The sequence below is a fragment of the Tiliqua scincoides genome, chromosome 6 (assembly GCF_035046505.1).
Source record: "Tiliqua scincoides isolate rTilSci1 chromosome 6, rTilSci1.hap2, whole genome shotgun sequence".
Lineage (NCBI taxonomy): Eukaryota > Metazoa > Chordata > Lepidosauria > Squamata > Scincidae > Tiliqua > Tiliqua scincoides.
In genome coordinates, this window is record NC_089826.1 from 60230116 (window position 1) to 60243898 (window position 13783).

The 13783-nt window shown below is 42.0% G+C and overlaps 1 protein-coding gene and 1 pseudogene across 1 annotated transcript in view; both read left to right on the top strand.

The window, feature by feature from the left end:
• SNX25 (sorting nexin 25) overlaps positions 1–13783 on the top strand; it is a 66366-nt gene that overhangs the window by 13643 nt on the left and 38940 nt on the right. The window contains exons 4-6 of the mRNA XM_066632363.1: positions 8032–8204; positions 8798–8984; positions 13460–13530. Coding sequence (XP_066488460.1) covers positions 8032–8204; positions 8798–8984; positions 13460–13530 — 431 coding nt within the window. The remainder of the gene's footprint in view (positions 1–8031; positions 8205–8797; positions 8985–13459; positions 13531–13783) is intronic.
• Positions 1362–1481, top strand: LOC136656205 (5S ribosomal RNA; annotated as a pseudogene).

Sequence of the window (13783 nt, forward strand, 5' to 3'; positions counted from 1 at the left end):
ATAGCTGAAGTACTGCTTGTACTATTTTTGCACATTTTAAATTCATCTGGTTCAGTGGTTCTCAAACTTTTTAGCACTGGGACCCATTTTTTAGAATGACAATCTGTCGGGACTAACTGGGGAAAAAATGAGAAGATGTTTCTTCACAGACAGGATCTTCAGACATACCAAAAATATTCAAGTACAGTAAAAATAAAAGCTGTAATACCTGAATTGGTAGGTAGGCTGACTCTCTTAGCAAATTGTATACGGGAAAATTCTCTTTATCTACAGCTTCTTCTTTGTGGTCTCTGAGTGGTTCTATAGGATCTGTACCTTTGTAGAGAACATTTCAGAAAAATCTGAGTGTTGCTATGTTGGAGCTGGCTCTCATCCTTCCCCTTGAGTAGGCAGTCCCAGTGTTATGCGTGTGCCTTGAGAACAGGGATGGTCACCCGACTCATGTTGACTCGACTCGAATGTTTTGGGTGACTCAAGTTGGCGTGAGTCATAGACATCAAGACCCTGACTTGATTCGCAATTTGGGGCCAGTGATTTGAAAAAAGAGTCGTGACTCAAGTCTTGACTCTCTTTAGTATGTGTGTTCTGGCTTACTTATGCATATCCCCACCACCTTAATTTTTCTGTGTATTTTTGGTCAAGGACTCACGATTCGTTTCTTCAAGTGACTTGACTCAAAATTTCTCCTGAGTTGAGTTGCAGTGGCTGCGCATTACAACTTGTGAGTTGAGAAGTTGTGGGTCACTGACTTTGGGCTCGACTTGGTCTCCTTGCCTTGAGCACATCCCTGCTTGAGAAGCAGGTGTTTCAGCTTAGACTCTTTAGTACAGTGGGTGATCAAACCATTAACCCCACAACTATCCAATAATTGGGAATCTTAGGGGAGGAGCTCAGGGACCACACTAAAAGGTGGTATCAAATTTGATTTATTAAACAGAGTGCAACAGATACAATAGATTAAAATTGAAATGTTTAAAATGAAAAACCAACTTCTGTTATAGTCTAGGCAGCTTTAAGCTAACAATCAGCCACAATCCCAGCAATTTCCCTATTTCTACTAGTTCAAAGAAGCACAGAGTTGGGAGGGGTCTTCAAGGCTGTCTAGTCTAAATCCCTGCTTGAAGAAGGAAAATCCCATCTAACCTAGAGCATCTCCAAAAGGTACGACACAAGCCTGTAGTTGAAGATCTTGAGCACACTCCCATACACGTGTCCAGTTTAACTTATAGCAGGTCCAGTGGAAACTCAAGAAACTAGCAGTGCACTGTGACCTTGATTCTTCCTGCTGACAGTGATCTTCTCTGCTGGGTGGAATGTTAGTGTCATTTTGAGGAATAGGGATTTTACTAATAATTTTGGGCAGTAGCAGCAACTGTTACCCTGCACATGCCTGATCTCATCTGATCTCAGAAGCTAAGCAGGGTCAGGCCTGGTTAGTACTTGGATGGGAGACCGCCTGGCAATACTGGGTGCTGTAGGCTTATACCATAGTCTTTCGAGACTGAAGGTTGCCAACCATGGGCAGTAACAGTTTAACTGGTCAAATTTTATGCTCACCCTTTCACCTAGCTGACTGTTGCCTGACTCCATATCTCTACATGAGCCTATACATGAACCAGGTCTTTTGCGTAGTAATTCCCCAACTCCAAATATTAGTACCCAGCTGTTTCCTCTACATCAGGCAAGTTCCTTTTTTTCCTGACATCTCGCCAGGTGGTATTGTTTCAGGTCCTCCTATGGTCATGCAGCTTCTTGCGTGTTTCCTCTTTCAGACTTCTGAAAATAGATGCACTTTGAGCAATTCTCATTCATTCTGCATCCTCGCATGCTAAAATGTCTAATTCCTTGATAAATGCAATAATTGCAACAATTGAACAGATAAGAAAACCCAAATGTGTTTTGTTTTCCCTTAGTTTTTTTTCCCTTTGTTAATCTCATTGCTTCTGTTTATGTGGTTCTTGGCATGTTGACTTCCCTCTTCAGTAATCCACTTTGGCCTGGTTGATCTTATGTAGGGCATAACAGAGCTTGTTCAAACCATGCCATAAACATAGGGCTAAATTTACTGTTACCAATGGATATGATTAATGTAACTGAGGCTGTGATCAGAGGTTGAGCAGTGACCTCTGATCGCATATCAAAGTACCCACCTGGCTAAACTAATCCCTGAACCCTTGGGACTGATGGCAGTGGTAGCACTCAGTATGTTATGGAGGTTGGGGGATGTTATGGAGGATTCCATTGCTGAATTTCATCTTTGGTCCCAAGCAACTTTGTGCTATTATTGCTAAGTACATCCTGTATTTTGTTGAGGCACATAAAATGTACTTGTGCATTTTCCATTAGATAGGTATAGAGCCTCTTTTCTGAGCACCATTCTTGAACAATGGGTTCCACAGGCCTCTGATGCCATATCTAAAAGTGACCAGTAACAAATATTGTTCTTTGTACCAGTTGACCAGCTTATAGCCTCAAACTCTGTACTTTCTGTGTTGTTGGATTCTCTGGTCAGGGGGCTCCATTTCTCTACAGACCTTGAACTCTGCCTCAAGGTCTTGTTGGAGCTTGTTTCATTTTGTAAGAGTTCCTAACAGATCAGACTTTTAAAAATCTGTCACACACTCAAGAAGTTTAGATTAAAAGATGTAAGGTCATATGCAGTCGAGTTGAGAACCTTTATTGGCATTAACATATGCAGTCACTCCAGTAATTCTTTGCAGGTTGTTCCAAACTTCTGTGGAACACTTGGTGGAAATGCTTTGGAGAAATCTTTTAGATTTATTGCATGTCCACTTGGGATCACCATTGCACTGTCAAGATGATAAATAACCAGCATGGCTCTGAGAGCTTTATTTTTTGAATGGCTGCAATTGGGAATATAGGAGGATAAAATGAATGCCTTCTTAAGCTACCGTTACTTGCATTTCTGGGCACAATTTGTGGTTTATTTTAACTTGTCCTACTTTCTAATCTAATATTTGGTCTAGCAGTTCTTTAGATACAACTCTTCATGTGTTTCTGTCTCTCTAGCTATTTACTAAACTTACATGTGTGCAGATCTATGAAGGCTATAAAGAGTGGCTGTCGTTGTTCCCTGCATTTCTCCTGCAGTTGTCTAAGGGAGAATACCATATCAGTGGTGGACCTGTTGGCTCGGAATCCACACTGTGATTCTGGATAAACGCTCTCTGCAAGTACCTGGAGCCTCTTTAGTGCAACTCGGGCAAACAACTTTCCTACAACGCTAAGGAGAGAGATGCCACGGTAGTTGTTGCAGTCACCCCTGTCGCCTTTGTTCTTGTACAGCGTGATGATGTTTGCATCCCTCATGTCTTGAGGTACTCCACCTTCTCTCCAGCAGAGACAAAGGATTTCATGCAGCTCAGTGATGACCTGGTCAGCAGGGATGGCCTCTTCAAGATTCTCCCCAAGATTGGATGTCCACCCAGGCTCCTCAGCATCATCAGATCCTTCCACAAGGACATGAAGGGCACTGTTGTCTTTGATGGCTCCACATCAGACCCCTTTGACATCCGAAGCGACGTGAAGCAGGGCTGTGTTCTTGCACCAACCTTGTTTGGGATCTTCTTCGCTGTCCTGCTGAAGCAGGCCTTAGGAACTACAACAGAAGGCATCTATCTCCGGACCAGATCAGATGGAAAGCTCTTCAACCTCTCCAGACTGAGAGCAAAGTCCAAAGTCCAGCTGAAATGTCTGCGTGACTTCCTCTTTGCCGACGATGCAGCTATCACTACCCACTCTGCCAAAGATCTCCAGCAGCTCATGGATCGTTTTAGCAAGGCCTGCCAAGATTTTGGACTGACAATCAGCCTGAAGAAAATACAGGTCATGGTTCAGGATGTGGACTCACCTCCCTGCATTACAATCTCTGCGCATGAACTGGAGGTTGTCCATGACTTTGTGTACCTTGGCTCAACGATCTCCGACACTCTTTCTCTCGATACCGAGCTAAACAAACGCATCGGTAAAGCAGCTACCACGTTTTCCAGACTCACAAAGAGAGTCTGGTCCAACAAGAAGCTGACGGAACATACCAAGATCCAGGTCTACAGAGCTTGCGTCCTGAGTACACTTCTGTACTGCAGCGAGTCATGGACTCTTCACTCACAACAGGAGAGGAAACTGAATGCTTTCCACATGCGCTGCCTCCGACGTATTCTCGGCATCACCTGGCAGGACAAAATTCCAAACTACACAGTCCTGGAACGTGCTGGAATCCCTAGCATGTATGCACTGCTGAAACAGAGACGCCTGCGTTGGCTCGGTCATGTCGTGAGAATGGATGATGGCCGGATCCCAAAGGATCTCCTCTATGGAGAACTTGTGCAAGGAAAGCGCCCTACAGGTAGACCACAGCTGCAATACAAGGACATCTGCAAGAGGGATCTGAAGGTCTTAGGAGTGGACCTCAACAAGTGGGAAACCTTGGCCTCTGAGCGGCCCGCTTGGAGGCAGGCTGTGCAGCATGGCCTTTCCCAGTTTGAAGAGACACTTGGCCAACAGTCTGAGATTAAGAGGCAAAGAAGGAAGGCCCATAGCCAGGGAGACAGGCCAGGGACAGACTGCACTTGCTCCCAGTGTGGAAGGGATTGTCACTCCCGAATCGGCCTTTTCAGCCACACTAGACGCTGTTCCAGAACCACCTTTCAGAGCGCGATACCATAGTCTTTCGAGACTGAAGGTTGCCAACTAATATGTGTGCAGATTCTCAGTGTATCAAGTTGCTGGTGGGGTAGGAGTAGAAAAGGCAAGATAGGAAGGGATCTTAACCAGAGACCTGCTGCCTTTGCAGGGAAAAGAAAAAGAAGAAAATACCAGATGTCAGAATGACCTTGTATGCCTTGCACCCTAGTCATAGTGAACTGAGGCTGCATTCATTTAGATCCCATGTTAAATATATACTTATGTCCAAAGTAGAGATTTTGATCTGTGTGTATGTGAGTCATATCTGGTCACTCTAGTTCAGTGATTCCCAACCTTAGTTGAAGGTAGGGAAACTACTGACTTGTTGCGGGACCATTAAGGGTGGCAGCACTTCCGGGTTTGCATCACCACATAAGTTTGGGGACTTACCTGTCTGTGATAGTGGCAAGAACCTGGGTTTTGTGGTGCCTCTAGCCACTGTTGCAGTCAAGCAAGTGCCAAAACTCCCTTTTTACTTAGTTGGCAGCACTGCGAACCCAGAAGTGCCCTTGCTGCCGAGTCGCCAGTTCCATTAAGGGTGCAAATGTTGTTTCCCACTGCCCGGGGGAGGGAGGTTTGTGGTGCCCAGTTTGGGAAACACTGCTCTAGACACTGGGAACTAAACAGGAGAGTGTGTCCTTGATGGTTCTGCTGTGAACCTCCCAGCCACTTTCAGTATTGGTGACCATGATATCCTTCTGGAATGCTTGGCTGGGATAGGGCTTGGGAATACTGTCTTGCTCTGGCTCTGGTTCTTTCTGAAGGGCAGATTTCAGAAGATGGTATGGGGGTGGACTCCTACTCAATGCTCCACATTGTTTAATGTCTACCTGAGATATTGTTTAATGTCTGCATGAAACCATTGGGTTATCACCAGTATTCAGATAACATTGAATTCTTATTTCTCCATTTCATCTGGTGCTAGGGAGGCTGCCAATGTTCTGAACCACTGTAGGGAATTGGTACTGGCTTGAAATAGGTCAAACAAGTAAAAATTAAATCTGGATAATTGGTTAGGGTTATGGATTGTTAGCCTGTTCTGGATGGGGTTACACTCCCCTTGAAGGAGCAGGTTTATAATTTGAGAGTGCTCCTGCACCCAGCCTTGCAACTGGATGCACAAGTGTTGACTGCAGCCTGAGTGCTTTTTCCTAGCTGTGTCCTTTCTGGAGTCAGTCTGACCTTGCTATGATTATTCACCACTGGTTACATTGAGCTTGGATTACTACAATGTGCCCTGTGTGGGATTGACCTTGAAGATGATTTGGACAATTCCACTAATGCAGAATGCACTTTCTATTATGTGTTTTAATATGGTGGGAATTGCCTTGAAAATTGCCTTTCCTTGCAGGACAGGAAAGGTGGGATACAAATACTTTAAATTAAATGCAAAAATTGAAAGCAAAAAGTATGCAGGTGTACCACTATATGAAATTCTAAATCAGTGTATAATATGATGCAGTGTATCTGTTTCAAGTGAATATATGAAACTGCCTTATCCAAAATTTTGCCATTCATTCTTGTATTTAATACTGGCTAGTCTGATTATCAGTTGCTCTCTCCATCATGTTATGAACCCAGCAGAGGGTCTTTCCAGTCCTACGTCCTTTAAACTGAAAATGCTTCTGATTGAAACTAAGACCATTGGCATGTGGATTGTGTGTCCTGCTCCTTGGCTATGACCCCTTCTCAAAGGTCTAGGCTTATCATGGAGGATGCTGAAATTTTTAAAAAAAGTTGAGCCCATGGCACCTAGGATGCAAATTGAAGTCTGTGGTTTTGTGACTGAACCATTGGGTTACAGCTGCTCATGAATTTTCAGATATTAAATGATGTCTCATCAGTGCTGAGCAGCTTGCATCCTCTCCTCATGTCGTCTTTGTCATTGTGTCTTGTAGCTGGATTTTCTTCTTATTCTTGTTAGTTTTATTTTGAGCTAACAGATGTAAAAAAAAAAAAAAAGATTATCCAGAGGAGGGTGTTAAAAGGTTTATTCATCTATGGCCTTTCCACATCCCTGTTTGTTATTATCTACAGTTTTCTCCTACCTCCTCAAATTGTCCACTTTGAGCCATTTCTGTCATATTTAACTATTTTGCGCCTACCTTCTGTACCACAGGGAAGATTTTTTTCTGTGAAATACTATTTTTTGTTCTATCTTCTGGGAAATACGCTAAGCACGAGAGGCTATTATTCGGCTTATTTGTAACATTGGGTTATCAAATCTAAATAAATCTACAAAAAAGGCATATTTTTGCTCATGCACATATACACGGTGACTCAAGAAAATACGCACAGGTTATAGTATCATGCTATAGTTTACACATGTACTGCATATGGTGTCTACAGATGCAATTGCTTGACCCACTTAGGGCGCAATCCTAACCCACTTTCCAGCATTGACATAAGAGCAATGCAGCTCTGAGGTAAGAGAACAAACATTCCCTTACTTTGAGGAGGTCTCCGTGAATGCCCCCAACTGCAGAATGCAGCACATGTCCCATTGGCACAACTATGCCAGTGCTGGAAAGTGAGTTAGGATTTAGGCCTTAATTAAGTGCTTGAAAAGTTTCCCATTGGTGTCTGTTCACCACTGACATGGTTAACTATAAGAGATCTGCAGACATCTGCCAATGTCTGTGCTGGGATGGTTCCACACATCAATTCATGTTTCCCTTAAATGATTGAGTGTTGCAGGTTTTCTACAGTGAAATATGTATGAATTAGAGCTGATTAAATAGTGTGTGTATGTGTGGCTGAAAATAATGAGACTTCCTAAAACTTCCCTGCCTATTTGCCCAGAGGTGATTGCTACTAACCACAGGCAACCAGACAAGTGGCTACCCTTGAAACCTCTATTTCTTTCCACTTTCCGTGTCCTGTATCTAAGTCTAGGGCTTAAACATAGATTTAAATGTTTTGGAATTTTGAATGAGAATCTCTTGATTGATCTCCTACATAAGAAATTAATAATTTCATAGCTCTGAGAAATGAGTAAACACTACTGAAGATTCATGCATTAGCAGCTAGGAGCAACATTATACAGCTGTTATGTGTTTGGGTAGAAATGAAGAGTGTTTAACTCTTAACAAGTGTTTTTTTTAATCCTGTTTAACTTATTTTGAGGCAGGAGTGGTTTAAAATGCTGTTTGTCCTAGATGGAGTTAATAAGGCAGAATGGAGGGGGTGCTCTGGGGGAAATTCAAAATATGCCTTGCTCACAACACATTTTCAACAGAAGTAATGATGTTTCACACAGTTCTATACACTTCTGTGAAGCTGCTACCTTGAAGCAAAGGTGACTAGGCGCTGCATTTCTTATTCTAGGCTGGAAGAGCAACCACGACCATTTTTACTACATCCTTGTCTGAGGGATTCTGCTGAAGAATTAAGATTCCTACAAGTATGTTCTCAAATTCTGGTGTATTGTCTCCTGCCCTCAAAGGATGCGCAGTCTATCAGCTTACGCCTAATTCTTTCAGAAATACTTGCATCTAAAGGTAATTGGGTCATAGAAGTTCTTGCATCTAAAGATAGCCTTGGATGCCCCAATGGGTGGTAGAAAGTTGGAGTAGAAATTCATTTAATAATAAAAAATAAAATAATAATTGTAGACAAAGGTGATTAAACATTAGTATGTATCTATTATTCACAATTGCATACTTCCATTAAATTATTGAATCAGGCTTTTTATACAATTTGCAGAGAATATGTCTCTGAACAGTGATTTTTCCTGTTGAGCTACTATTCTTGTCCTTACTATACAGAACTAGATTATCCAACAGCGTCCACTGTGTTGTGGACTGATGCCACTTTGTTTTCAGAAAGCAATATGCTGCAGTTTTCTGAAGCATGGGGTGTGTGTCAGGTAGTCATGTTGAATTTTGTCAGATAATCCAGTCTACCATCTTATGTGGTGGCTATGCAAGTAATGGCATGATTATATAGGATCAAATCATAGAAATTTTGTTAAATATTAGGATTTGGTTCATTTGTATCATGCCAGATGGATCTTACAATGAAACAGTGCAGGGTGGGATTTTTCAATTTGATGTGTGTTTTAATTCTACATGGATGTGTTTTTCACTTTTAGTACTGAAGCCAATGGTGGAATTGCTGAGTGATCCAGACTACATCAATCAAATGTTGCTTGTCCAAATGGAGTACAGAGAGCAGGTGAATGAGCATCACAAGAAAGCTTACACATACGCTCCTTCTTATGAGGAATTCATCAAGCTCATTAACGGCAACTCTGATGTTGAATTCCTCAAACAACTAAGGTATCCAAACTTTACATTTTAGCACCCTCAACTCACAATACTTCCATTGACATATATTGAGTCAGAGTTTGTTAAAAATACTTCTAGCCTGTGTTTTGGTCCCAAGTGGGGACCGCCGTGATGGCTAATAACATCCAAAACGGGGAGGGGGTGAGCAGGGCAGCAAGTGCAACAAATCAGTGACTGAAGTCTTGTGAGACCACAGAAGAAGCCAAATGAAAGGAAGCTTTTTACTGCCTGCTTAAAAATGGATAGTGTAGGACAATGATTTTCAACTTCTTTTGTCTCGCAGCACATTGACAAGGTACTAAAATTGTCAAGGCACACCATCAGTCTTTTGACAATTGACAAGGCACACTGTACTGCTAGCAGGGGGCTCACATCCCCCAATAGCCCGACTAAAAAAATGACCCTCCCCCAAACTCCCGTGGCACACCTGCAGACCATTCATGACACACCAGTGTGCCACGACACAGTAATTGAAGATGGCTGGTATAGGGGCAGGCTGGGCCTTCTGGAGGAAGGAGGGCCATAGTACCGGGGTGGGGGGAGCAGGCTTGCTGCCACTGAGAATACAGGTCTTGTCCTGTATTCCCACCTACAAAATCCTGGTTGCTGATGGATATGGAGCAGAGCCTCTGGTAACTAATGCACAGTGTGAATTCATGTGAGAGAAGATATTCCTTCAGGTATCCCAGTCGCAAAGATACCCCTTGGCTTGATCCAGTTCCCTATAGCCGTTGCCTTGCTCAGTCAAGGTATAAACAGATATACCATAAATATAGGAATGCATCTGTTCTTTTACTCTCTTTGAGTGAAAGAACAGATGTGTTCCCATATTTATGGTATATGCATCTTGCCTGAGCAAGGCTATGACTATAGGGAACTGGATCAGGGTTGGTGCGTATGTCCTCCAACCGAGGATCCATGCAATCTAAGAGTTGGATATTGGAGTGCAGCAAGTGGGAAGTTTTGCTTTGTTGACTATATAAGAGTAGGTCGTTCTTCTAGTATGTATTATAACAGCCAATCCAAAAGCCTCATAATTCTGCTAATCACAAAAAATTACATATTTAAAAGATTTTTATGCTGCTTTTCCAGTGCTCAGAGAGGTTCACAACATCAAAAAATTACAGTAAATAAAACAATTAAATAAAAACATTACAAGCAATTAATAAAAACATTAAAACTATTACAACAATACAGATGTCATGTAAAAATATAGCATATAGCACATTTTTCTTCTGTGCTCTAAGAGTGTCTTGGGATCTCAGTGCACACAGTCCTGGGTAGCTTAGCAAGTTAGGCTCTACTAAGACCATGAGGTTCCAGATTGAAACCCTTGATTCCCTGAAGCATGTCCTTTTTCATGCCATGTGATAATTAATATCACCATTGTAAGACACATTAGGCTGTTTTGAAATGTACCTTTGATCAGACAACTCAGTTGAAACTTAGGTGTGATTCTTTGCTAATTTTCTTACTAGTAAAGAACCTTTGTTTCAGTGGTAGTAGTGTTGTCAGCTGAAGTTGTAATGTAGAAGTAATACATTTTCTATAGTTTTATAAAAAGGCTTATCCTGCTTGAAGCATTCCCTGAAGAGGCTATGCCGTGTCTCCAAAACTAGACGTGATAGGGCAAAATGGATGCTATACATCTAGTATAGCCTTATTAGTGAATGGTTGAGGCAGCTTCCTCATGAGGAAGCCATGGTTTAAAACGGATGCTATACATATAGTATAGCCTCATTAATGAATGGTACAGGCAAACAGATAGGGCAAAACGGATGCTATACATCTAGTATAGCCTCATTAGTGAATGGTTGAGGCAGCTTCCTCATGAGGAAGCCATGGTGTAGGCTTCCTCATGAGGAAGCTGCTTGAACCATTCACTAAAGAGGCTATGCCGTGTCTCCAAAACTAGACATGATAGGGCAAAACAGATGCCATTTTTGGAATCAGCACCCCAAATATACCAGGAATTGGCGTAATGTTTAAGGAAGCAAAATGTGTGTTGGCCTGTGTTATGGGTTGGTTCATGGCAAAGCTAGGTTATGGTCAAGGTGGCGTATATTCTGAATTCAAAATGTATGTAGGCTAGAGTTTTGATTATTGCACATACATTTTGCACTCACAGTAGAACTCGAAGGAATCCTAATAAGAGATTATGTCAAATGCAGTTTTTGTCAGACAGAGAACAAAAGCAAATGTGGGAAGATATGAATATGTGGCTTTAAAGGAAATAGTCCCATCTCCTCCTTGAAATACTCTTGATTAGTCTGCATGCTAATCTGTTGAAATGGAACAGAACTGCCTGGATAAATACAACCGAATAGAAGATAAGAAACACATTATGTTTTCTGTGAGAGAAATCCAGTAGGTGATTGAATTAAATGATTTTGTTGCTCAGCTACTTCATTGTTTTTTTCCAGATTTTGCCAGTAATGCAGAGTTGTTGACAGCAGAAAATACTCTTTAATAGGTTCTGTCTCTGGTTTAAATTGATATGGAGTTTATTAGTTTAATAGCGCTAATGGAACTGTTTTCTTCTATTGAAACCTAAGGTGATGTTCTGGGAACAACTAGTGTCACCCTGCTTTCTTATATCAGCTCTCTTTAGGGTAGACTACCTTTACCTTACCTAATGTTGGCTGAGAAGATTCTCTGTATACAGATTCATTTATGGAAGGCTGCATTTTATATTTAATGGAAATTTTTTCAGTGAAACATTTATACGATTCCAGAAGACACAGAGAGAAATCCGATGTGTCCCTTTAACTTCTGTGTTTAAGATTTTATGCTTGCAGCATGGTATGGTGCTTGTATTGTGCTCTTTTAGTCATCAATAACTGAGGGTCCAATTCTATCCAATTTTCCAGTGTTGGTGCAGTAGTGCCAGTGGGGTGCGTGCTACATCCTGTTGTGGAGGGGCAGACACTGGGATCTTCTTAAGGAATGGGAACATTTGTGCCCTTTCCACAGGGCTACATTGTGGATACATTGGAGCTGGAAAGTTGGATAGGATTGCGCCCTAAGTCATCTAGTTTGGGAACTGCAGAAGGACCCAGTTATTAATTTAAAGGTTCATTGGTGGGTCTACCATAGTGCACTGGAATAAAATGTTTTTATCACAAGATGTTTAGCTGTTTCTTCATGGAATACTGTAATTATTTGTGAAAAGTTCTCTACTAACATTCATTGCAGACTTTTTGTATTGGCAACCTTCAGTCTCGAAAGACTATGGTATCGCGCTTTGAAAGGTGGTTCTGGCACAGCGTCTAGTGTGGCTGAAAAGGCCAATCCGGGAGTGACAATCCCTTCCACAACGGGAGCAAGTGCAGTCTGTCCCTGGTCTGTCTCCCTGGCTATGGGCCTTCCTTCTTTGCCTCTTAGCCTTAGACTGTTGGCAAAGTGTCTCTTCAAACTGGGAAAGGCCATGCTGCACAGCCTGCCTCCAAGCGGGCCGCTCAGAGGCCAGGGTTTCCCACTTGTTGAGGTCCATCCCTAAGGCCTTCAGATCCCTCTTGCAGATGTCCTTGTATCGCAGCTGTGGTCTACCTGTAGGGCGCTTTCCTTGCACGAGTTCTCCATAGAGGAGCTCCTTTGGGATCCGGCCATCATCCATTCTCACGACATGACCGAGCCAACGCAGGCGTCTCTGTTTCAGCAGTGAATACATGCTAGGGATTCCAGCACGTTCCAGGACTGTGTTGTTTGGAACTTTGTCCTGCCAGGTGATGCCGAGGATGTGTTGGAGGCAGCGCATGTGGAAAGCGCTCAGTTTCCTCTCCTGTTGTGAGCAAAGAGTCCATGACTCGCTGCAGTACAGAAGTGTACTCAGGACGCAAGCTCTGTAGACCTGAATCTTGGTGTATTCTGTCAGCTTCTTGTTGGACCAGATTCTCTTTGTGAGTCTGGAAAACGTGGTAGCTGCTTTACCGATGCACTTGTTTAGCTCAATTGGTTCCATTGCAGACTAGTTCCAGTCATTTTGAACTTTCTTGTTACAAAGGCAATACCAAACAGGAAAGGTAATTGAGTGAAATCAGAAGAATGAGACTACTGTACTGTGTTTCTGCAAGCCACATGTTTCAGTTACTAAAAGCTGGTTCATATTTGTTACCTTGTGAATGCCTTGGTTTTTTAAAATATGCATTGCTTTCTAGAAAAGTACAGTTTTCAAAACTTGCTACTGCTGTCTTTTGAAGCCTTAAGAGCAGCAATCTTTTTGATTATCTCAACCTGGATTACCTTCTGAAGTACATCTGCAGCATTTTAGATTTGGATACAGGAATGCCTTGTTACTATAATCATTGCAGCAAGTTCAGAATTTCCTGTCTTCATCTCATCAGAATCAAAATCTCTGAAGCAAAAAGGCTTTAAAAAAAAAAGTCTTTGCTTCCATTATTATTTATGTCGCATGCTGTGAGCCAAGCTACAAAAATATGAAAGCTCTTTTTTTTCTTTATAACTAGGTATCAGATTGTAGTGGAAATAGTTCAAGCAACTACTATCAGCAGCTTTCCACAGATGAAGAGGCAGAAAGGTAAGTTGTCTTTCTTTCAGAAGGTGTTTCAACCTAGAAAACTTCTCCATAACTCTGTTTATGGTCATTTCTGCACAGATGCTGAGAATACAGTTGTCCCTTTTATTTATCAAGTTCATGTCTAATTGCAGCATTCTGTAAACCTGTGCGGATATTGCCAGCATTTCAAAGCCAGATTTTTAGATGATGACCAAGATCCAAAGGATGGTGAAACTATTTTTTCCCATCCACATAGGTTTAAGACTTTGCTCAG